This window comes from Oreochromis niloticus, linkage group LG19 (genome assembly GCF_001858045.2).
Source record: "Oreochromis niloticus isolate F11D_XX linkage group LG19, O_niloticus_UMD_NMBU, whole genome shotgun sequence".
Taxonomy (NCBI): Eukaryota; Metazoa; Chordata; class Actinopteri; order Cichliformes; family Cichlidae; genus Oreochromis; species Oreochromis niloticus.
Window position 1 is genome coordinate 18,418,557 of NC_031983.2, and position 23,087 is coordinate 18,441,643.

At 38.4% G+C, this 23,087-nt stretch overlaps 1 protein-coding gene and 3 gene segments (V, D, J or C); 2 read left to right on the forward strand and 2 right to left on the reverse strand.

Annotated features, from left to right (window-relative positions):
- Nucleotides 1-3,217: 3,217 nt before the first annotated feature.
- LOC102077834 (Ig kappa chain V region BS-5-like) lies at nt 3,218-3,881 on the reverse strand. The segment is given in 2 exon segments: nt 3,218-3,564; nt 3,657-3,881. Coding segments are annotated over 2 exon segments (384 nt in total).
- Nucleotides 3,707-5,382, forward strand: LOC112843165 (Ig lambda-3 chain C region-like). The segment is given in 2 exon segments: nt 3,707-3,743; nt 5,060-5,382. Coding segments are annotated over 2 exon segments (360 nt in total).
- Nucleotides 5,383-5,849: 467 nt separating this feature from the next.
- On the reverse strand, nt 5,850-6,472 carry LOC102077744 (Ig kappa chain V region 3374-like). The segment is given in 2 exon segments: nt 5,850-6,181; nt 6,324-6,472. Coding segments are annotated over 2 exon segments (360 nt in total).
- Nucleotides 6,473-15,011: 8,539 nt separating this feature from the next.
- Nucleotides 15,012-21,871, forward strand: LOC112843185 (general transcription factor II-I repeat domain-containing protein 2B). 4 transcript variants are annotated; one of them, XM_025901226.1, is made up of 6 exons: nt 15,012-15,175; nt 15,260-15,347; nt 16,797-17,041; nt 17,156-17,843; nt 18,073-18,368; nt 18,461-21,871. In XM_025901226.1, the coding sequence occupies exon 6, from the start codon at nt 19,191-19,193 to the stop codon at nt 21,009-21,011; it is 1,821 nt and encodes a 606-aa protein (XP_025757011.1). In that variant the 5' UTR covers nt 15,012-15,175; nt 15,260-15,347; nt 16,797-17,041; nt 17,156-17,843; nt 18,073-18,368; nt 18,461-19,190; the 3' UTR covers nt 21,012-21,871. The 4 variants fall into 4 exon arrangements, with proteins under 4 accessions (XP_025757011.1, XP_025757009.1, XP_025757010.1 ...); XM_025901224.1 differs by having other exon boundaries at nt 17,156-18,368; XM_025901225.1 differs by having other exon boundaries at nt 16,933-17,041; nt 17,156-18,368.
- Nucleotides 21,872-23,087: the final 1,216 nt, after the last annotated feature.

Below are 23,087 nucleotides of genomic sequence, written 5' to 3' on the forward strand. Positions count from 1 at the left end.
TATTTCTGCACAATTCTGGATTTAGTGCTTGTTGAGGTTACTGTCAGCTCTGTGTTCAGTGGTCTGTGTCAGAGTCTTTTCTACTTCAGCAACTGCAGTCAGTTCCAGTACCATCCCACTGATGGTTAAAGTGTACTGAGAACCAGATCTACTGCCACGGAATCGAGACGGAGTTCCTGAGAAACGACTTGATGTTGAGTATATAAGCATATAGTATATAAGGTACCAGCTGAGAGTACTACCAATGTTTGAACTCCCTGTGGCGCTGATGGTCACAGTCCCACCAGTACTGACAGACTTGGTTTTATCGGTCTGAGTCAGAAAATTTTTGGCAAATGACTCTAAAACGAAGAATAAAATGACAAGTTTGTTTTTTAGAAACAAACCTAAACAGAGCTGAGACAATTTCATCAAATATAAAATAGTCTGTGTCTTAAATGTGAGAATATCTCACCCTGACTCAGCTACCAACATTGGAAACACCATCCTGACGCAATTTTCAATGGAAGTGCCTGAGAGCATGTGTGACAGCAGAACTTAAACTGTGAGGAGCAGTGATGCATGAAAGTGTGCAAAACACACTGTAGGAGGAAACCACCCACCTCTCCCAATGACACAGAAAACACAGAGCTCATGTGAGGAGAGGATCATTCAATCTTTTCATTCTACATGTATTTCAAAAAAGAAACTTATAAATAGTGTTTTGAAGCTTTTAAATTGTAAACTTATCTAATATTAGTTTGTTTTTTGAATAATTTAGTCCTGCACAGCTCCTGTAAAGCCCTGTGATGAAGGGTTTACTCCACAGAAACCAGGTATTTGATATTTTAAACCATGTACAGGTGAATTGGATCTTTCCAGAAAAAAAAAAGAAATTATTTTCTTTTGTTTTGTTTTGGGGGGTTTTGGTTTTAGTTTAATTGTTTTTCTGTTTGTTCTTTATTGCTTAGATTGTTTGTTGGTTGCTCTTTTACCCATGAGCATACTCTTAGGTTAGTCTTCTAACTCCAATGATGTGGTGAGTTCCCTTCCAATTACCTCCAAAAAGCTAATTTTAGTCAGTTTGTTATATTATGTCCACCAGAGTGTGTTGCAGTTACTTTGATGACAAAACATTCAGTGTGACAGGGATAAAACAATATTACTATTTTGAATACCAGTCTTGTTAAAAATTGAAAAATTTCACATTAGCGGATGCACGATACATATTCAAATTATAGCATGGGTAAGTGAGAACACCTGCACCTGTGAAGTCTGGGTGGTGCTTGTTTTAATGAGTTATCATTACCATGGTATTAAATTACTGCTTCTTACACAGAAACCGTCACATGTGTTTCCTGGTAGTCACTGCTAGTCTGTAAGTTTATTATAAAACAGTATTAACGTTGTTATTAATGTGTTAATAAATACAAACAGTCACTCTTGCGTTTTGCAGCTCTGCTTTTTTCTTATTTCTGTTTATTTCCTGCTGAAACTACCAGGAAATGTTTTCAAATAGGTTATTAATATGTTATTATATAGAAACAGGCAGCTTTGCATTTTGCATGGTTATTACACAGAAACTACCACAGGTAATTGAGTGGTAATAGCTTAGAAATTAACACATTATTATTTTCTTTTTCTGCCTTATTATCCTACTACTACCACCATTTATTAATATAAGTGCTATCGCAAATTTCTCTTTTATATTATATTTATAGTCTCTGCATTGTTGGAAATCAGTCATATGGCTCTCTACTTACATTTTGTTCAGGTCAGCTGACCACAGCTACACACACATACACACATACACACAAGCAAAAGCAATTTACTGGAGCTCACAACACAAGTTATGATGTGACTTATTTCTAAGTAATTATTTTCCCCACACTGCACCTCAACACCCACTCTTAGGGCTCCCCCTCCTTCAAAATTTCACTTTAATCTCTGGTTGACTCATGTTTGTCAGCATAGCACAAACTTTTTGCATTAACCACAACTTCTCTTTATGATACCTTAGGTTTTGTTTGTTTGGGGGGGTTTTTGTTTTGTTTTTTTTGTTTTTGTTTTTTGTACATATAGTGACAAGCACAATGGGTTAAATTTATTATTTACAATTAAAACTAGCTAATAGATTATTTCAATTGATAATTCTCCTGGTAGAGTGTCAATAGCTTGAAAATGGTGAGGAATTGTATGAAAATGATGTGACATAACACAGTAGTAAAAAACTTGAAACAGACAGTTGTTTTTTGTTGTTTTTATATGTCATGATGAACAAACTTGCTATGAATACAATGGTAAAAAACTATATATTTCATTTGTTCATATGAACGACCACTCTTGTTGTGACTACAGTCAGGAAACCTAACCAAAATTAGTTGTTATGTTTTTATTAAAAATGTAATTATTTATTTAAATCCTTATGTTAAAATGCCCTTGACCTTTGACTTTTGATCTCCTCCATACCTGCTTCATGCCCTGGAGGACGGGGCTGTGGCCCCCCACACCCTCTAGCAGATCATTACATGAAGGAACCTTTTAAATACAAGGGCGCTCATGCTCACAGGTGTACACACGGATGCTCACACACATAAACTACACCCTTTTTGGCTCAAAGCACACTGCGCTGTTGATCTTACGTGCTGCACAATAATGTTTAATATTTAGTATTTACTGTTATATTCCCATAGATCATCGTGATGTTGTTTATTATATTGCTCTTTTTTTTTCTTCTGCTTGTTTTCTCTTTTTTCTTTCTCAACAGGTGATCCAGGTGATTGATATATGTATTTTTTGTCTGCTTATTTTGTTTGTTTTTGTTTTTTGCCCTTTATCCCCGTTCCTCTTCCCCGCTGTTTTTCTTTCCCTCTTTCTTTCTCCCCTTTCTTTTCCCCAGTCAAGTCTGTCCCGTATTTAGCAAGTGAAAATAAAATAAAATAAACAATAAAAGGTGAATCAAATAGACCATTACGGCAAGGCTGGGATGGTGCATTTGGTAAAGTAAATCCGTTGGGCATCTTTCTTCGCCTTTAGACAATAATTCTGATGGCAAAAGAGCCAAACGGGACAGGCAAAAAAATAAAAAATAAATAAAAAATGCCCTTGACTGTTTTTATTGCTCGGGGAAGTTACTGTGAGCTCTGTGTTCAGTCGTCTGTGTCAGAGTCTCTTCTTAGCTGCAGTCAGTTCCTGCTGTGACAGCTCAGTGTCTCTGCAGTCTGACTGAGGGAGGTTTTTGTACGACTACAAATCACTGTGTGAACACCCAAGCACTGTTTATGTAATGTTCACTCTGACAGTGGTAAACTGCTGCATCTTCAGCCTGAACTCCACTGATGGTCATAGAGAAGCCAGAGCTGCTTCCACTGCCACTAAATCGAGATGGTGTTCCTGACTGAAGTGTTTTTACCCATTTTATTAGGAGCTTTGGAGCCTGTCCAGATTTTTGTTGATACCAGAAGATGGCGTCACCCTCAGACCATCTGTAAACAGCTTGGCTGGTCCTACAGGTCAGAGTGACAGTGGATCCAGGAGTCGATGTCACTACTGGAGGTTGAGTCACAGTCACCTGACCGCTGCATCCTGCAGACAAAAACAAATCATTCATTTATCAGCAGAAATCAATGAGAGAAAAAGCAGCACATCATGTTTGAAATGATGCTGAGTGAATGAACCTGTAAAACAGCAGCAGGTCAGCGTCCAGATGAGGATGGTGATGAGAGTCATGGTGGTTGTGCTTTCTGCTGTGTTGACTGACAGATGTGAGTCTGCAGTGTTGAACTCACAGGACTATAAACCTTCTCAGTTCTCTGGAGGATCAGCTGATGATGCAAAGCCTCCTCTCTATGGAAATGATTTCTCTGCTCTCAACACACTGAAGGAAACTTTGTGACACAAAATCAAAAGAAAAATTGCTTCGATTAATACCATTAATGATTTTATGGAATAGAGGAAAATATATTGGAAACATATTTACGTATTTGTATCACCATTTGGATTAAAATGGTACTCTGGTTTGTATGCTTACCTTTTGATATATATGTGTAGTTGTTCATTATATTTTTATAGTCTCATAATTCATTATTTTTTGAAGCCTTTCTGGTTCCTGTGTTAAAACAGTTTTGTTTGTGTTTTTTAAATGAATATGTGTAATGTGAAAATTAAGTTTTGTCTTTCAATTCTTAATACTAAAATTACAGATATGATAATCATGATTTAAATTCATTAAATAATGTTAAGTCATGTTAGTTAAATCATCTTCTGCATTTAATGAGGTGTACTGTCATGTTTTACATGAAAAAAGGTTCATTTTCAGTGGTTAGCGGTTTGTTCAGAGTGCAGGAGGTTTTTGTACGGCCACTTAATGAGTTTGTGTCACTGTGGTGGACTTTTGGTGGAGGAACCAAACTCATCGTTGGCTGTAAGTACCAGATATTTGTCATTTTTTAAAAACATAGTATTTAATAAGATTTTTTTAAAATCTACTAAACAGAACTTTGATCAAATTCAGTGATTATTATGAAGTTGATGGCACAATTTCGGAAGAAACTTTTCTTAAATCAATACTCACTCAGTCTTTGAAGGAACTGAACTTACAGAAAACAGTTTTTCATATTCTTTTTGGTTAATTTTGCTTCTTTAAATATTATGTGGTTAAGATTTTAAAAATTGTGATTGTGAAGTTTTAGCTCACTTTGATTTAAAAAAAAAAAACTTTACTTATGAATTTTAAAATCAAAGAAATATTGAATTATTCTTTGTGGATATTATTTTGATAAAAAAAATAATTTTGTCCGTTTATTTATACCAATTTTGTGTTCATGGTCGATCAATTTCAATATAAGTTTAAAGGAATTGAAAGAAACAGAAGTGAAGCTTTAACTGTATTCTAATGAGTGCTTTAGCTTTGTGCTCAAATAAGAAAAAAATGTTTCAAATAAGAAAATGATGATAGGGTCGAATTATTAACTGTAATACATTATAAAAAAAAAGAAAGATTTGATCAATAATCACTGACAATATATTTATTGCTATGTTTTCACATTTTTTTGATTATCTTCAACCTTTTCTCCTCTAGCGAGTGTGGTGAGGCCCACTCTCACAGTCCTCCCTCCATCCAAAGAGGAAGACAAACAGAGTAGTGCCACTCTGGTGTGTTTGGCCACCGGGGGCTTCCCCTCAAACTGGAATTTGGGCTGGAAGGTGGGGGGCACCAGCACATCCTCAGGGGTGTCAACCAGCCTGGAGGTCTTGGGGACAGACGGCCGCTACAGCTGGAGCAGCACCCTGAGCCTCTCTGCAGACCAGTGGAGGAAGGCGGGCTCAGTGAGCTGTGAGGCCAGTCTGAGTGGACAGAGCCCTGTCACTCAAACCCTGGACCCTGACCACTGCTCAGAGTAGAGCTTCAACAATATTTCATGCCTGTGAAGCATTTTATATTTTGATGAAGCTACATGTCTCCTCTGTTGCGATATATCTCTGCAGACGTTTGACTCTATTAATCTAAATGCAGAATTCATCAGCTAATCACTTTTGTGTTATTGTTTTTCCATTACTTTGCATAGAAATACTTGATCAAACCTCCATATTTCTCTTAGATATATATACATTTTGAAGTGCAGTAAGTTTTTTTTTATTTTATGTATGTAAATATAAAAAATTACAGAAATATTTCTTTATACATATTAGTTTCTGTCAGGGCACCTAACAGACCTGCACAGAATTTTTTATTCATTGAGATATATTTAATTTTATTTCATAAACAAAGCTGTGTATTTCTTCAGTTTTGTTTAGATTCATTGTGTTTGTGCTTTTGTGGTGTCGAGTTGATCAGTTATTGCAGTCTGTCACTCTGCACAGACTGAAGGAGGTTTTTGTACAGCTCTAAATCACTGTGTGAACACTCCACTACCATGGTAGCCCAGACAGTAATAATCTCCAGCATCTTCAGCCTGAAACCCACTGATGGTTAAAGTGTACTGAGAACCAGATCTACTGCCACTGAATCGAGACGGAGTTCCTGAGAAACGACTTGATGTGTAGTATATAAGAGGTTTGGGAGGCTGTCCAGGTTTCAGAAGGTACCAACTGAGATCAGCACCAATATTTGAACTTCCTGTGGCGCTGATGGTCACAGTCCCACCAAGACTGACAGACTTGGCTTCATCAGTCTGAGTCAGAAAATTATTGGCAAATGACTCTGAAATGAAGGAAAAACATATAAAAATGTATTTTTATTCACCAAAAACTTCAGAATGAATGTACATATAAAACGAGCCGAATAAATTTCACCAAAACAACATTCTCCTGAAATATTATTATTAGCTTTTTGAATCGCTCACCCTGACTCAGAAAGCCTAACAAAAGAACCACCAACATTGGAAACACCATCCTGACTCAGTTTTCAGTGGAAGTGCCTGAGAGCATGTGTGACAGCAGAACTTAAACTGTGAGGAGCAGTGATGCATGAAAGTGTGCAAAACACACTGTAGGAGGAAACCACCCACCTCTCCCAATGAAACACAGAGGTCATGTGAGGAGAGGGTCATTAAAACTTTTCATTATATTTGTCTCATTAACAGATGCATGGTTCCCCTACTGTGAAATATCTGACACTAAAGACACTGATTGATTTTGATTATTCTGACAAACTGAACTTTATTTTGAAATAAAGAAATAGATGAATAGTGGTTTAAAGGAATGAATAACAAGCTGGTCTAAGATTATTCAATTCTCTAAATAGTTAAGTCCTGTACAGCTCTCTAAAACCCTGAGAAAGGGGGTTTATGCTCCATAGTAAAAGCCATAAACCAGGTATTTGATATTTTGAACCATGTGCAGATGAACTATAGCTTTTCTAATAAATAAATAAATAAAAAACTCTCTTTTCTCCAATGATGTTATGACTTGTCCTCTAATTTCCTGCACACAGCTATTTTTTTCTTAAAGACTGTATTGCTTTGATGACCCAAAATTTTACTGAGAAAGAATGAGTAACATATTTTAATATTTTATATTTTTTTATAACACACTCTTCAGTTTCAGATGCATTTTGAATTCCTGAAAATAACTCCATTGTTATTGCATTAGCATGATGATATTGGCATTTTGCTCAGACCTCACAGAGCTGTTTGATTGTAAACTCATCTGATAATAATTACTGAAGCTCAAAATGACCAAATCCTCAGACTGTGAGGTAAAACGTGTTTTTCTTTAACATACTAACTCCTAATCTAACAGGTTGTATATGTTACTGCATGTTTAATTTTAAAGTCAGTTCTCTGTCTATGGTACGAAATTGATCTAATCCCCAAAAAAAATCAGTATTCTGGAGTGCTGTCTCTAATCTGCAAGAGATCATCGCTGCAGCACATCAGTCCCTAACCAGTTTAATTTGATATTAGTATAACTATACCAATGTGCTTGTTCTCACACATATGTTTCAACACAGCCGTAATTTAGATCTTCATAAGTTCTGAGTTGAGGTAATTACAGATTTCAGTGCTGGCTGTACAGCTCAGAGAGACGGCCTTATAGACTTATAGACAGCTGTCCACCCAGCAAAACATTTAGAATTGTCATTTTACACAAGGACAAAAATTTCTGTGAGATACTGAAATTATAGAAAACTATTTTGCATCCAGGGTGCACAAGAGATATTCAAATTAATGCATGGGTCAGTGAGCACACATCTGCAGCTATGGAGTCCAGGTGGAAATTGTGCATTTCTGCTGTTCAAATAGTGCCCTCTTATGTCAAAATAAGAGAATACACATAAAATCGACTCTTATACATGGATCCAAAAAGCAGACTGGACATCCATGCAGGGATCCTTTGTCTCCTTTTGGTCAAGTGTAATTTTTTTTTAAAAATTCTTTTTGTACATGTTTTGTCTGTCTATGTCTCAGTTGTCATTTTGTGCCTTTTGCATTCGATGTATTTCTTTATAGTTTGTTTTCATACATTGGCTTGTTTGGTTATTTGTTTTTAATTGTGGGCTCTTTGTGGTTATTTCTTATTTTGTATTTTTTGTCATGTATTCATTGTTGTTTTTTTTCCTCGTTCACACTTCTGTTTATTGTCTTTGCACTGAGTTACTGTGAACACCATTTGTGGTCAGTTCTTCTTCAAAGGTAAAAACACACTGGCACCCTTACAATGACTGTTACCATTTTTACCAATACAAATTTAACTACGTGATACTGACCAAGACACAAATCTCCTTATAATTGAAATGAATTCAAAATCCTGCTCCTCACATACAAGGTCTTAAATAATCAGGCCCCATCTTATCTTAATGACCTTGTAGTACCAAAAAACCCTATTAGAGCACTTCGCTCCCACACTGCAGGCTTACTTGCTGTCCCTAGAGTATTTAAAAGTAGAATGGGAGGGAGAGCCTTCAGTTTTCAGGTCCCTCTTCTGTGGAACCAGCTTCCAGTTTGGATTCGGGAGACAGACACTATCTCTACTTTTAAGATTAGGCTTAAAACTTTCCTTTTTGCTAAAGTATATAGTTAGGGCTGGACCAGGTGACCCTGAATCCTCCCTTAGTTATGCTGCAATAGACGTAGGCTGCTGGGAGATTCCCATGATGCATTGCGCTTTTCCTTTCCAGTCACCATTATGTGTTAATAGACCTCTCTGCATTGAATCATACCTGTTATTAATCTCTGTCTCTCTTCCACAGCATGTCTTTCATCCTGTTTTCCTTCTCTCACCCCAACCGGTCGCAGCAGATGGCCTGAGCCTGGTTCTGCCGGTCTGCCTGGTTCACAAACTCTTTTTTCCCTCTGCATCTTCCTTACTTACTGTAGATTAATATAGTATGAGTAGTTATCAATTCATTAATTAAGCATTTTATGAAATGAAATAAAACACAATTACCTGTATTTTATTTGACCTAAAACTCATAAAAAGACACTTTTTAAATCAGGGCTTGCAGTTGTGTATTTTCCAGTTGTAGAAATCTAAAACTCAACCATTTGATTTGGAAAACTGAAGAATAACATAAAATAATCATTTTGGTCATTTAATAAAAAAAATCTGTTTTTTTTTCAGGGGCTAGATGTTTGTTCAGAGTGCAGGAGGTTTTTGTATAACCACTTAATGAGTTTGTATCACTGTGGTGGACTTTTGGTGGGGGAACCAAACTCATCATTCACTGCAAGTATCAGAAATGTTTACTTTCCACAACTACTAGCATTTACAAAACATTTTATAAAATTTCAAAAATATTTGATCAAGTTCGGTGGTTGTTGTTGCTCATTTTGTTGTTTATAAAACAAAGTTGATCTCACAGTCTCCGAAATAACTTCCCTAAGATCAGAACTCATTCAGTTTTACAAATATCAGAATTTATGTTTAAAGAAAACACAAAAAAACAAAAATCTTTTTGTTCCCTTTTCATTTTTAAAGTTCTCTTTCATGTTAATTAATATCGTTTTAAAAGATAACTTTTGAAAATACGTTTTCAAAAGTTATTTTGAAAATAACTTTTTTCAGACATTAATTTATGGAATTCTCCAAAAATAAAAAAAAGTGTCAGTAAACACAGACCAGCTTTGAGTTCATGGATGATTGATTGTACATGTAGTTTAAAGGAAGTGAAAGAAGCAGATGACAAAGTTTAAACTGTACATGAGTGTTTCAACTCTGTGAGTGTAACATTGAAAATTATCACATAGATGAGTTATTGACTTTAAATCATTATAGAAATAATAATATTCCTCAATAATCAATAATTAAAGACCATTTAGGTATTTCTTTCCTGCTTTCATTCTTATGTCTGTGGTTGCTCTTCTCCTCTTTCTCCTCCAGTGGGTGTGTTGAGGCCCACCCTCACTGTCCCTTCAAAGAGGAAGACAAACAGAGTAGTGCCACTATGGTGTGTCTGGCCACCGGGGGCTTCCGCTCAAACTGGAAGCTGGGCTGGAAGGTGGGGAGCACCAGCACATCCTCAGGGGTTTCTTTAGTCTTTGGGACAGATGGCCGCTGGACGATCTGATATCCTCGTGTTGGTGTTGTTCCCTCGTTATAATAAATAATGTTGTTCCAGGTTCAACATTGCAAGTGACCAATCACCTTCTGCTGACGTCATCCGCGACCTCGAAAAAAATAAATGCGTTCAAAAATTCGACTTAACTTGCGAGAAGAGAAACCGCCTCTGTAAGGACAATATGTACAATGCTTACCATTTATTAAAGGAAAGTATCCTGAAATGCAAAGAATTCCAGTTCCTGGATCGGCGGACAGAAGGGGTTTTTCTTCTCGCAAGTGAAGTAGATTTTTTTAAGGTGGTATTTTTCAAAGGCACAAAAGGGGGACGTCACAACAATGTGATTGGTCACTTGCAATGTTGAACCTGGAACATTTATTATGATGATGTGGGAACAACACCCACACGAGGATATCAGATCGTCCGATGGCCGCTACAGCTAAGGCAGCACCCTGAGCCTCTCTGCAGACCAGTGGAGGAAGGCGGGCTCTGTGAGCTGTGAAGCCAGTCTGAGTGGACAGAGCCCCATCACTCAAACCCTGGACCCTGACCACTGCTCAGAGTAGAGCTTCAGCAACACTTCCTGTCTTCATATGATGCATTTCATAGTTTGATGAAGCTACATGTTTCCTCTGTTCTGATTTTCCTGCAAACATTTGACTCTCTATTGATGTGCATGCAGATTTCATCTCCTTATTCATACTGTGCTTTGAAACCATGCTGTAAAAAAAACAAGTCTATATCAAAAAATAAAATCACAGATTATGAAAAAAATCTTTTATTATATCCTTTCATTCTTTATATGTATCATTTATATTTTCATGCAATTTTATGCAAACGAACCTCATCACTCAAACCCTGGACCCTGACTATTGCTCAGAGTAGAGCTTCAACAACACTTCCTGTTTGCAAATGATGTGTTTGATAGTTTGATGGAGCTACATGTTTCCTCGTTCCATGCTTTGAAACCATGCTATAAAAAACACATCTGCGTCACAAGATAAAATCCCAGGTTATGAAAAATCACTAATGTTTTATCCTTTTATTCTTTAAGTATGCTAATTTATGATTTTTTCAAAAATAAATGCAATTTATGAAACTACAGAAATACATAAACATCAGTTTCTGTCGTCTAAGGAGCTTGGAAAGAAAAGCGTCTGGACTTCTTCAAGTTGCTTGAAGATGCTTTACCAGTAATTCATTTTTGTGCACTGTAGCACACATTTAGTTTTTGCTTTTGATTAATTTTCAAAAATAAACATCTAGTAAGTACTTTGAGTGGTTTTTTAGAACTAACCGTATTTAGTTTCACAGAGGAAATGACTAATTTATTAATGTGTACTCTTGTGCACATCAGGACTTTGTACTTTGACAGAGGCAGAAAGAATTCTTTACAGAATCATTGAGGGAAATTCAGACATAGATCTTTCCAAAGACTAAAGTCATATGAGCCAGATAGGAGAGGGTGAGAACCCTGGAGGAGCCAGAAGAAGATTATCAAGGTGCAGGGGCAGATGTAATGGAGAACGGCACAGGGTCAGCTGAAATCTGCCGTCGGACTTTCTGGTCCAAAACCAACATGTTGAAGGATCTGGAATTTTTGATTCTGAGTAACACAATGTATGGGTAACATGCAGAAATGTTTTCCAGTAAATTGATTTAACTTATAAAGATAGTGTAAAAGTGTTCTACATGAACTATATCGGATATTTAAGTATAGATCATTTTTCTGAATTTTATTTTGCTACACAATTTTCCATTATCTTAGGTTAATGCCTTTGTTGGAAGAATGCAGAATTGGAGATGATGGTACCCTAATGACATTTAATGATTGGAGCCCACGGCAGTATTTCCAACAGTACACTGGCAAAAAACTAATTCAGGACTTGTCCTTCTTGACCAACCAGTGTATGGTACAGGATTCAGGGTGTAGTTTAAACACAAAACCAAAAGAAATTAATACCTTTTTAGGAATCTCAGTGTGCATGGTATGCTTTGGATATCCGGGAATAAAAATGTAATGAGCTGCCTAAATAAGTGTGGCAATTATAGCTGTTTCCATGACACTTGATCATTTCTGCAAGATCAGGTCGTCGCTGAAAGTGGTTGATGATCTCAATGTGCCTGAAAACAAAGAAAAAGGATCCCTTGAGGAAAGTCAGACCACTTCTAAAGAGAGTCCTTCAAGGTTGCCTCAATCTGCCCAGGCCAAAAAAGGTCTGTATTGATGAACAGATCGTTCCATTCACTGGCTGTCCCAATTCACAAGTTTCAAGACCTGCAGTGGTTGTAGAATATAATATCGACATGGGAGGGGTTGACCTATCTGATCACATGCTCAGCTTCTACATAATATCTAGTCGGACCAAGAAGTAGACTGTTCGCACCATAATTTATTTCATAGTTTTAGCCATCACCAAGTCGTGGCCTCAGTACCAACAAGATAGCAAGGTCATGCAACGAGCTGAAAAGAACTCCCAGTACCTGGAGCTCAAGCTCCTCTTGGCTGAGGAACTGATAAACAAGGGACAAACATGTGAACAAGACCTGAATAATACGAGTGATGAAGAGTTCTCTCTAGAAATCAAGAAAAAGATTAATTTTGTTAGTTTCACATTTGTGATCAATGAACCCCCCTTGTGCACTGAAGTGCACGTTGTAAAAATTAAATAAAATTAGTTAAAAACAAAATTGCTTTTGCAATGTGTTTTTTTTACCAATCCAACACTTGATTTATATGAAAAAAATCAAAGTCAACATACTTTTTTTTCCCCCTGGGTCTCAGGAGGATATGAATTTATCAGTATAGTGTTGTCTAGTTTTAGAAGGGCGTGATTAGGACATCTACTTAAATTTGGTGATTAAAAATCATAATTACAGATCATAAGCTGCCTTTGATTTAGACATGTCTGATATTTTTGTAAAAACACAAAATAGTGTGTGTGTATATATCTATATATATATGAATATTTTCAAATACACAGAATGCTCTATGTGAGTTCTATATGGCATTACTATAACAGTGATTTATTGAGCTGCTGAGTTAGAACTTGCCCCTCACACACTGAGACAGCATTTCAGCTCTTCAGACCAAATTTTTCAGAAATATAAATTTCATCCATATTTTGTGAGAGTAATGCCATTTCAGGACTGGATCCAGAAAAAACGCACAGGTGGAGATGTAAGTAACTAAACCTACCTACTAGATCTTGACTTCTCTGCTGTTCAAATGTCAACGTTTCTGAGAGATGTGTTATATTTTGCTGCTTTGCACAGTCAACTGTAAGTCACTGTAGACAGAGCAACTCTCAGCACTTTATCCTGGACTTTCAATAAGCTGAAAGCAGTAAGACAAATGTGTTCTTTCAACAAGCAGAAACATTGCATATCGCACAAAGAGCCAGAAAGGATCCTCTGCGACTCCCAGACTCTCCACAGAGAGTCCAGAGAAGACGGAAGTTAAGTCCCTGTTTGGATGACCCTTTTTTGAATAAGGAGGACCTCAGAAGAAATGTTAAAAGTCTTAAAGGTTTGGATGAGGACTCCTTTTTGATGGAGTTGCTTTGTGGCGGTCAGCTGGCCGTACGTTCATGTGAGGAAGATCAAATGACAGACAGGAGCCCAGCAGCTTTTCTGTGTAGCCTCAGCTCTGGAGACACTCACACACCTAGCGATCTGAGGGCCATTCCTTTAATTCGTAGTCCTGTTATATTTTGCTGCTTTGGAGAAATACACTATAAATACACTAAAATGATCTTAATGAAAGTACAACAATAGAAAAGCTGGTGAGAGTTTTGTCCATTCTGGTTTTCTGCACCTTCCTTACTTACAAACTTTACTTTAGATCAGTGGTTCCCAAACATTTTTTTGCTAGGCCCCCTTCGTTTTACAAGAAAAACTCCAAAACACGTACAAACTCCAAAACATGTACAAACTTCAAAGCACGTACAAACTCCAAAACACGTACAAACTCCAAAGCACGCACAAACTCCAAAGCATGTACAAACTCCAAAGCACATACAAACTCCAAAACACGTACAAACTCCAAAACACGTACAAACTCTGAAGCACATGCAAATTCCATAACACGTACAAATTCCAAAGCATGTGCCAAGTCCAATGATTAAAAGATTAGCTTAAAAACAATACACACAGCATTGACCGCCATAAAATCACTGTATAAATATCAGAATATGACAATGTTGCGTGACAATCTAAACCTGAATTCATGACTATGTTTATGTGAAGCGTAGTTTGGATCTTCTTTTGCTGCTGGTTCAGTCAATGTTGTTTGGAGAGAGATAAAAACCTGCAGCTTTCTTAATCTAGCGCAAAAAGGGCGTAAACACAAAGCGCGCACCCGCCGAAACATCAGAATCAGTGAGCTGTCGGCTTTCAGCCCCGACCGTGTCCGTGGCCGTGCCGTCGGGTGAGAAAGGCGACAGCTCACTGTCAGATGCTTTGGCGGGTCCGTGCTTTGTATTTACATCTTTGTGCAGAAACCGTGTACCTGCTCTCATTTACTGTTTTAGCTGTTTGGTGGTTGTTGAAATTTTGTGAGGTTTAACCTGAGATTCTGGCGTTTTGGGAAAAATAAATTTATAATTAAAAATCGATTCAGGATTTTAATGAGTCCATATCACGCTGCATTGTTAGATAAATAATTGTATATGTTTACAAAATGTGTGCATACGTTTTCAGAATGTACAACTTATATTTGCATTTCAAGTTATAAAAAATAATTTACTCAACATGTATGTTTTTTTACAGAAAAAAAATTCTACTAGTTTTTTGTGTGATTTCAGATCAGTAATATTAATACAGTATGTCAATGAAAAATCTAAATTCAGACACGTGAGGTTGAGCTGAAAAGAATGATACCAAACAAGGCAAGGGGAAAAAATAAAATGGTTTAAAGGTTTACATTTTTGTTCATGACAGTGCAGATTTCTGACATTTTGTGTAATTAAAGCATGTAACAATGTGATTTTTTTCTAACAAAATCCATGTGAAACTTAAGTTAGACTTGTGTTTGTCAATGAACCTGTCAAGGACCTGGGTTAAGGACCTCAGACCTCTGGTGGGTGTGCCCTGCCAGGTGGCTGGCCACACCTGAGGAAATGATCACACGCGTCGAGGGACCTACAAGGCAGTATGGCTGAGAGTTCCTTGACACTGGATCGTTGAGTGACTACCGTCAGTGTTTTCAGCAAATCAGTGAGTGATAGTCTGTCACTGTTTAGGAGCGTGTTAATGGCTGCCTCTGTTATTTTCCTGCAGGAGTGCGGGAACGAGAGGGCAGTAAGCACAAGAATCACAGGAGCAGAGATATGGAGCACAAGCACTGAGAAGAAGACATGTCATGGGAGTAAGAAACGCGCAGGGATTTATTGTTGTGTGCTATTTACTTCACTGTAAATAAATGCACTGCATTCATCGCACAGTCCTACATTTTGGGTCCTCCTTCCCCACACAGCCACGGTCTGCTACTACCAGAGATGGGCAGTAACGCGTTACTTGTAACGCGTTACTGTAATCCGATTACTTTTTTCAAGTAACGAGTAATGTAAGGGATTACCATTGCAAAAACGGTAATTAGATTACAGTTACTTTCCCGTAGGAACGCTGCGTTACTGCGTTACTAAAACCGTGAGTTTTTTGCGAGAATGTCTCATGATAGTGACGTAAGCGAGTGCGACGTTCGTGACAACAGCTGTCTGCAGATCAACAATGGATAATATATCAAGTACGGGAGAGAGTATGAGCGTGCAGCGTTTAAAGCGTGGAAGTACTGACCTTACTTTGAGTTTGATTCCATAAAAAGTGACAAAAACATTAGCGTCCGTTGTGCGTGGGAAGAAAACGTCTTTTTACAGCGAAAAAAACCCCTAAACTTCCAAGCAAGCGCCGAGTGCGCTACGACTGTAATGTGAAACTCACAGAGAAACTCGCGGATTCTTCCACTGACCGCCGCGGCACACCTGCACCAGGCTAAACCTCCGCCTACCCCCATCCTGCTTTACAGGTGAAAATAGAGCAACTAGCCTTTGACTTTATTTATTTTCTGCTGTGTTTTACTTGCATCTATTTGAAAGAGTGAGTGTAAACACAAAAAAATATTTTATTTTATGTACTGGAATGTGCAGAAAATAGGTTTAAATGTTAAACAAATTTCTTCCGGTCAGAGAATGTTGCATATAATTTAATTTTTGCTTGATGCATAAAGTTAAAAGATTAAAACTAATAAAACAAGTTTTAAAAAGAGACATTTCCATTTGATTACATTTTGTATGATGGATTATGCAGAAAAAGTAGAATTGGGCTGAAAGATCTATCGCTTTATCACCTATTCAGGTTGTAAATCGTGTTTTTAAAAAGTAACTAAGTAACTAAGTAATTAATTACTTTTGAAAATAAGTAATCAGTAAAGTAACGGGATTACTTTTTTGGGGAAGTAATCAGTAATTAGTTACTGATTACTTTTTTCAAGTAACTTGCCCAACACTGGCTACTACAGACCGTGACAGAACCACCCCATAGCTTTCTCAATTTTATACTTATTGGGCTACATATTCATTTATTATACAGGCTATACAGTACATAAAATCAAAACTCACGTTTTATCTAACAAGAGTGTTTAATTATGTGGGCTACAGTAATACTTAAGTTATAGATTATATTTATATGAAAAATACTTACTACATTTGAATCATTTTAACCATATGTAACCACCTACATAAGTGTTTGGAAAAAAGGCTTTGATTTTGCCACCCCATTTGATTTCGACCCTCATAACACCCTAAGAAAATTTCTCTAGCTCCACCCCTGCACCAGTGGACACTGCTGGAGAAGGTGATATCTGTTCTGGGTCCATTCGAGGAGTTAACTTGAAAGGTCAGCTCTTCAGATGCCATGGCTGCAGATGTCATTCCAGCAGTCACTGTGCTCCACAGATTTATAACAAGGGAGACTGATGAGGACCTTGGCTGCAGCTGTCAGGACGCGGTTCACTGATGTGGAGGAAAACCCACTCTATAGCATCGCCACGCTACTCGATCCCAGGTGAGTGTGTGCCTGTGTGTGTAACTTTGACTGTGTGTCACTGTAATTGTGTGACTGTGTGTGAATATGACTGTGTATGTAGCTGTATGTGTCTGTGACTGTATGTGTGCCAAGGTTGCCAGGAGACAAGCAGGAGGATCGTGACCTGAATGAACCACCTTCAAGAAAAGCACAGAGTGACCAGCCCACTACTAGTCTGGACAGCATGTTTGATGAAATTGCAGATGAGCAGGCATTAGCATCAGTGGGCAGAGCTGTGGTAGGTTCTAGTGTAGAGTTAGAGACATATCTTGGAGAGGCCGCAATTTTACGAGAAGACAAACCACTACAATACTGGATGGTTAATAAAGTGCGGTTCCCAAACCTGGCTAAACTGGCTGGCAGATACCTTTCAGGAATGATGCTGTGCGACTCCCACCTTTGCCCAAGAGATGCTCAAAGTCTCCACAGAGAAGATGGAAGTTAAGCTCCTGTTTTGATTAACCTTTTTTGAATGAGGAGGACCTCAAAAGAAATCTGACAAGTCTTAAAAGTTTGGAGGAGGACCCCTTTTGGATGGAGTTGCTTTGTGGCGGTCAGCCGGCTGTACGTTCATGTGAGGAAGATCAAATGACAGACAGGAGCCCAGCAGCTTCTCTGTGTAGACTCAGCTCTGGAGACACTCACACACCAAGTGATCTGAGAGCCATTCCTTTAATTCGTAGTTCTGTTGAGATGACACCGGTCACTTCAGCTCCTTCCTCTCCTCGAGCAGCTCGTCCGTCTCAATTGCCTGTTTTCTCTGCCAAACATTCAGGAAGAGGTCAGTTGGTGATGCTTTTCTTTAGTGGATACACCTGTTGTTATTCTAGATTTCTAAATGTTACACTGTAGATTATCTATTTTAATGCTGAATTATAAATATTCTTGTTATCCATTAATTTTTTAATGTGGTTTTTTTGAAGAAAAAAAAATCAGGAACAAAAGTGTTTATTGTTGTTTTTTGACTAAGATGTCAATTTGTAGTTATTTACTTTTTTTTGTCTAAACAGACATGAAGGTCATTCATGGAATAAGAGTCGTGACAGCAAAAGACAAACTTGGGCCTATTTTGGAAAAACTGCAGCATTTCCAGGATGGCATTATAACCTCACCTGGACACCCAGTAACAACCAAAACCAAAGCCTTTGAGTCCAAAACCTCCTTAGGATCCTTAGCCGGATCCATCACCCGCTTGCCTGTCAGCTGTTCGTGATGCCGTATTTCCGGGATCACTACAGAGATCAATCCCAGCTTTACTCTCGCATCCCGGAGATCCTCGCCCGAGCCTGTACAGCCAGTGTGACAAGTGAGCTCTCCAACTCTCCCCATATTTATTGCCGTTTCTTACCGGTTGTTTGGTATCTTCCCCTAAAGTTTCATTTTCCTTTTTTTCCGTAGATCCACCCTGCGTGCGCGGATTACCCCTTTCCCTCCGAGTGCGTGTCAGCCCCCTTCCCTGGTTTCCCTCTGTTTATTTATTAGTGTACATAATCTCCCATCCTGTGTAAATAATTCTGACACTGTAAATAAAGGGCACTTCCTGCATTCCCTGCGCTTCTGTGTGTTCTGCCATAGAGTCCGTTCACTCTGCATAACAGGCTTGGGACGTTGCTGCACCGTGCAAAAGTCGTGCCTATAGACGGTAAGTGGTTTTCCTCAGTAACTGTAGATGATGCTGAGTACTCAAACTTTAATTTAAGGGATTTTTAAAAAGATTTTTATGAACAATTAATCACTGCATCATGTACAATGCTTTGAATTAGAAGAAATTACATTTCTTTTTACTAACCTCGTTGATTATCAGACAAGAAAGCAGACAGTCAGTGCAGTCAGAACAATCCAAGAGAGGGCAGGGTCAAACTCCCGCCTCTAGCTACACCTGTAGAGAGCCTGTCCCACAGCTTTAGTCTGCTGCAGGCATGTCCAAAGTCCGGCCCGCGGGCCGTCAGATTTCATGTGGCCCACAGCTTCAGTCTAATTATGTATAATTTATGGCTCACTTTCTAAGTCTGAATAAATAAATCATGGCTTTAAAGGTGTAATTCCTTTTTTCACCACATGGTGGCAGCACATTTTTCAGCTACCTGTACCTGTCCTGCGAGCCCGCCCTTCTCTGCTCATTTCTGCCATGGCGACTGTACAAAAAAAGAGAAAGGTTGATGGTGAGGGCCGCCGCTTTCAGGAGCGGTGGGAATTGCAGTATTTTTTTACTGAAATTCGAGGCAATTGTGTTTGCCTGATTTGTAAAGAGACTGTTGCCTTGTTTAAGGATTTTAACATTAGGAGACACTACGAGACTAAACATGCTGCAACATATAACAAGCTAACAGGGAGTGAGCGCGCTGAAAAAGTGAAGCAACTCCAAGCTGCTCTTGCTTCGCAACAGCGATTTTTCACGCGGGCCTGTGAGACACATGAAAATATCACGAAAGCCAGCTACGAAGTGGCTATGTTAATAGCTAAACATGGCAAACCTTTCACTGAAGGTACGTTTGTCAAAGACTGTGTCATGAAAATGGTGGAGAACATTTGCCCCGAGAAGAAGCAAGAATTTCTGAATGCTTGCTTGGCACGCAACACTGTGGCACGAAGAGTTGAGGATATATCGTCAGACATTCACAGACAGCTGCGGGACAGAGGAGTGGATTTTGATTATTTCTCATTAGCCTGCGATGAAAGCACCGATGCATCTGACACAGCGCAACTGCTGATTTATTTACGAGGAGTCGACGACAAGATGAACGTGACAGAGGAGCTGCTGGATCTCAAAAGCCTTAAGGGTCAAACCAGAGGAATGGATTTATTCATTTCTGTTTGTGAAGCTGTTGATGATATGAAGCTACCATGGAGTAAAGTCTCTGGGATCATTACTGATGGCGCACCTGCCATGGCTGGTGAGCGAAGCGGATTGTCCACACTGATCTGCAATAAAGTCAGTGAAGAAGCAGGTAACGCTGTTAAACTTCAGTGTATCATTCATCAGCAGCCTCTCTGTGCCAAACATCTCAAATTTGATGATGTTATGAAACCAGTAGCAAAGACAATCAACTGTATTCGCTCTAAAGCTCTGTACCACCGACAGTTTCAGCAGTTTCTGCATGACATCCAGGCTGAATATGGTGACGTAATTTATTACAATGATGTGAGGTGGCTAAGTCGGGGGTCTGCACTACAGCGATTTTTCTCTCTCAGAGAGGAAATCAAACAGTTTTTAGATGAGAAGGGACAACCAATGGAAGAACTGTCTGATCCTGTATGGCTGGCAAATCTGGCTTTTTTGGTTGACATTACGAAGCATCTGAATGCGCTGAATGTTAATCTTCAAGGAAAAGACGCAGTGGTGAGCCAACTATACGCTCACATCAAGGCCTTTGGAACCAAACTGCAACTTTTTCAAAGACACTTGTCCCTAACAGAGCCCTGTACCGCACACTTCCCAGCTTTGAAAGAGGTTATTGACAGTTTCCCAGTGGACATTAATGTCCAAATGAAGAGGTACGCAACAGCTATCGCGTCTCTTTCTGGAGAATTTAATAAACGCTTTCAGGACTTTGCAGCTATTGAAAAAGACATGCTGCTTTTCTCATCTCCCTTCTCCGTGGACCCTGATGATGCTCCTCCGCAGCTTCAGCTGGAGCTCATTGAGCTGCAGTGTGACGATGAGTGCCACGGAAAACACCGGCAGTGTTCACTTGTTGACTTTTATCGGCAGCTAGACAAAGACAGGTTTCCTGAAGTGCGATCTCTTGCTAAGAAAATGCTGAGCTTATTTGGTTCCACATATTTGTGTGAGCAAACATTCTCTGTCATGAACTTAAACAAGAACCGATTGAGATCAAGGATGAGTGACTCCCACTTGCGTGATATTTTACGCATCTCAACCACTGCCCTCAAACCAGATCTAATTGCTTTACTGAAATCTAGATCTCAGTATCACCCCTCTCATTAGTCCAGGGATGCCCAAATTCTGTACTGGAGAGCTGCTATGCATGTTTTAGTTCTTTCTGGTTTAGCACAGTTGAATCAAATGAAGAGCAGGCCTCCAGGAGTGACATCCCTGCATTACTCATGTGTTTCTGAACAGTAAAAAGCATAAAGCACGCTAATGCAATCCACAAAAGGAAACGTATTTTGTTAAACTCTTAAGATTTGGTTTTAACTGTTGATGTTATGCTCTTAATTCATAGTTGAATGTGTTGTGTACATATTGTGTAAATTTACAAATGTGTTTATTTCTTGCGGCAAGTGAACTTCCAGTTGTGCAATCTTCCAGTAGATGTGAAAAACTTTGGCTTCCTGAAAGGTCTTGTAAAAGTCAAAGGGCGAAATTCACTTTAAAATAAACTTTATTGATAACAGAACACTTTTCATTACTTATAACTCCTGTTTAAATGTTCATTAGGCAAAGATATTGCAAACTCATGGAAATTTAGGGTATTCTATACAGTTTGTTCAATGTTGTCTGACTCTCCAGATATAAATGAAAGGCAGAATTGTGTCTTTAAAGTTGTAAATGCTTGCCTGAGTGTCTTTTATTTGGTACATTTCTATTTTAAAAATAAAGGTAATTGTGACTATTACAATTGTTCTTCATTATATTTTCATGTAACTTTGTTATGAAAAAAAAAGTCAAAAGGAACCATTGGCCCCCAGGCATCCTCACTTTATAAAATTTGGCCGTCTTTGCAAAAAGTTTGGACACCCCTGGTCTGCTGTCTTCAGACGACTGGTAAGTAATGTAGCAAGGAGACATTAAATACTGCACAAACTCCAAAACATGCACAAACTCCAAAACACGTACAAACTCCAAAACACATGCAAAATACAAAACACGTGCAAAATACAAAACACGTACAAAATACAAAACACGTACAAACTCCAAAACACGTACAAAAATACAAAACGTACAAACTACAAAACACATGCAAAATACAAAACACATGCAAAATGCAAAACACGTACAAAAATACAAAACGTACAAAATACAAAACACATGCAAAATACAAAACACATGCAAAATGCAAAACACGTACAAAAATACAAAACGTACAAAATACAAAACACATGCAAAATGCAAAACACGTACAAAAATACAAAACGTACAAAATACAAAACACATGCAAAATACAAAACACGTACAAAATACAAAACACGTACAAACTCCAAAACACGTACAAACTCCAAAACACGTACAAACTCTATAACACGTACAAACTCCAAAACACATGCAAAATACAAGACACGTACAAAATACAAAACGTACAAAATACAAAACACGTGCAAACTCCAAAACACGTACAAACTCCAAAACACATGCAAAATACAAAACACGTGCAAAATACAAAACACATGCAAAATACAAAACACGTACAAAATACAAAACACATGCAAAATACAAAACACATGCAAACTCCAAAGCACAACGGAAGTGTTCCAGGACGCTAGGTCAGGGCTCTAGACTAACTTTTTGACATGGGCGCACTGGTACGCCTAACTTTAAAAATTTAGGCGTACCGGCACAAAAGTTAGGCGCACTCAAATTTTTCAACCGCATCGCTTAACACCGCAGTTTTACATGTGCACTTTCTTTGGGGGGGAAGTCCATACAGACAATATTCATTTCTAAATTATTAACTAACAAACTTGTGCTTAAATTGCTTTGTCAATATTGTAGAAAATGTTAAACTTAATCATCATCTTGGCTCCTCTGACGACCTGTTTGCTGCTGCCTGCTGCTGAAAGGCAGTGGGGAGAGGGGACACTTGGGCAGTGCATTTATTGCAGCATATAATGTGTTTTCTGGATACACTGTGGTTTTTCAGCATTCAAAGATTGATGGCACCGTGTCAGAGCTGGCTATGAATTTCAGACGGATCAGGCCTTAAGTTAACACAAAAGTTATCAACAGTTCTTTTCATCTTTTCTTATTACCCACAGCTACATCCACTTCTGTCAGGCCTAGGCTGCTCACTAGGGCTGGGTATCATCACTGATTTCTATAATCCATTCGATTCTGTACTCAAAG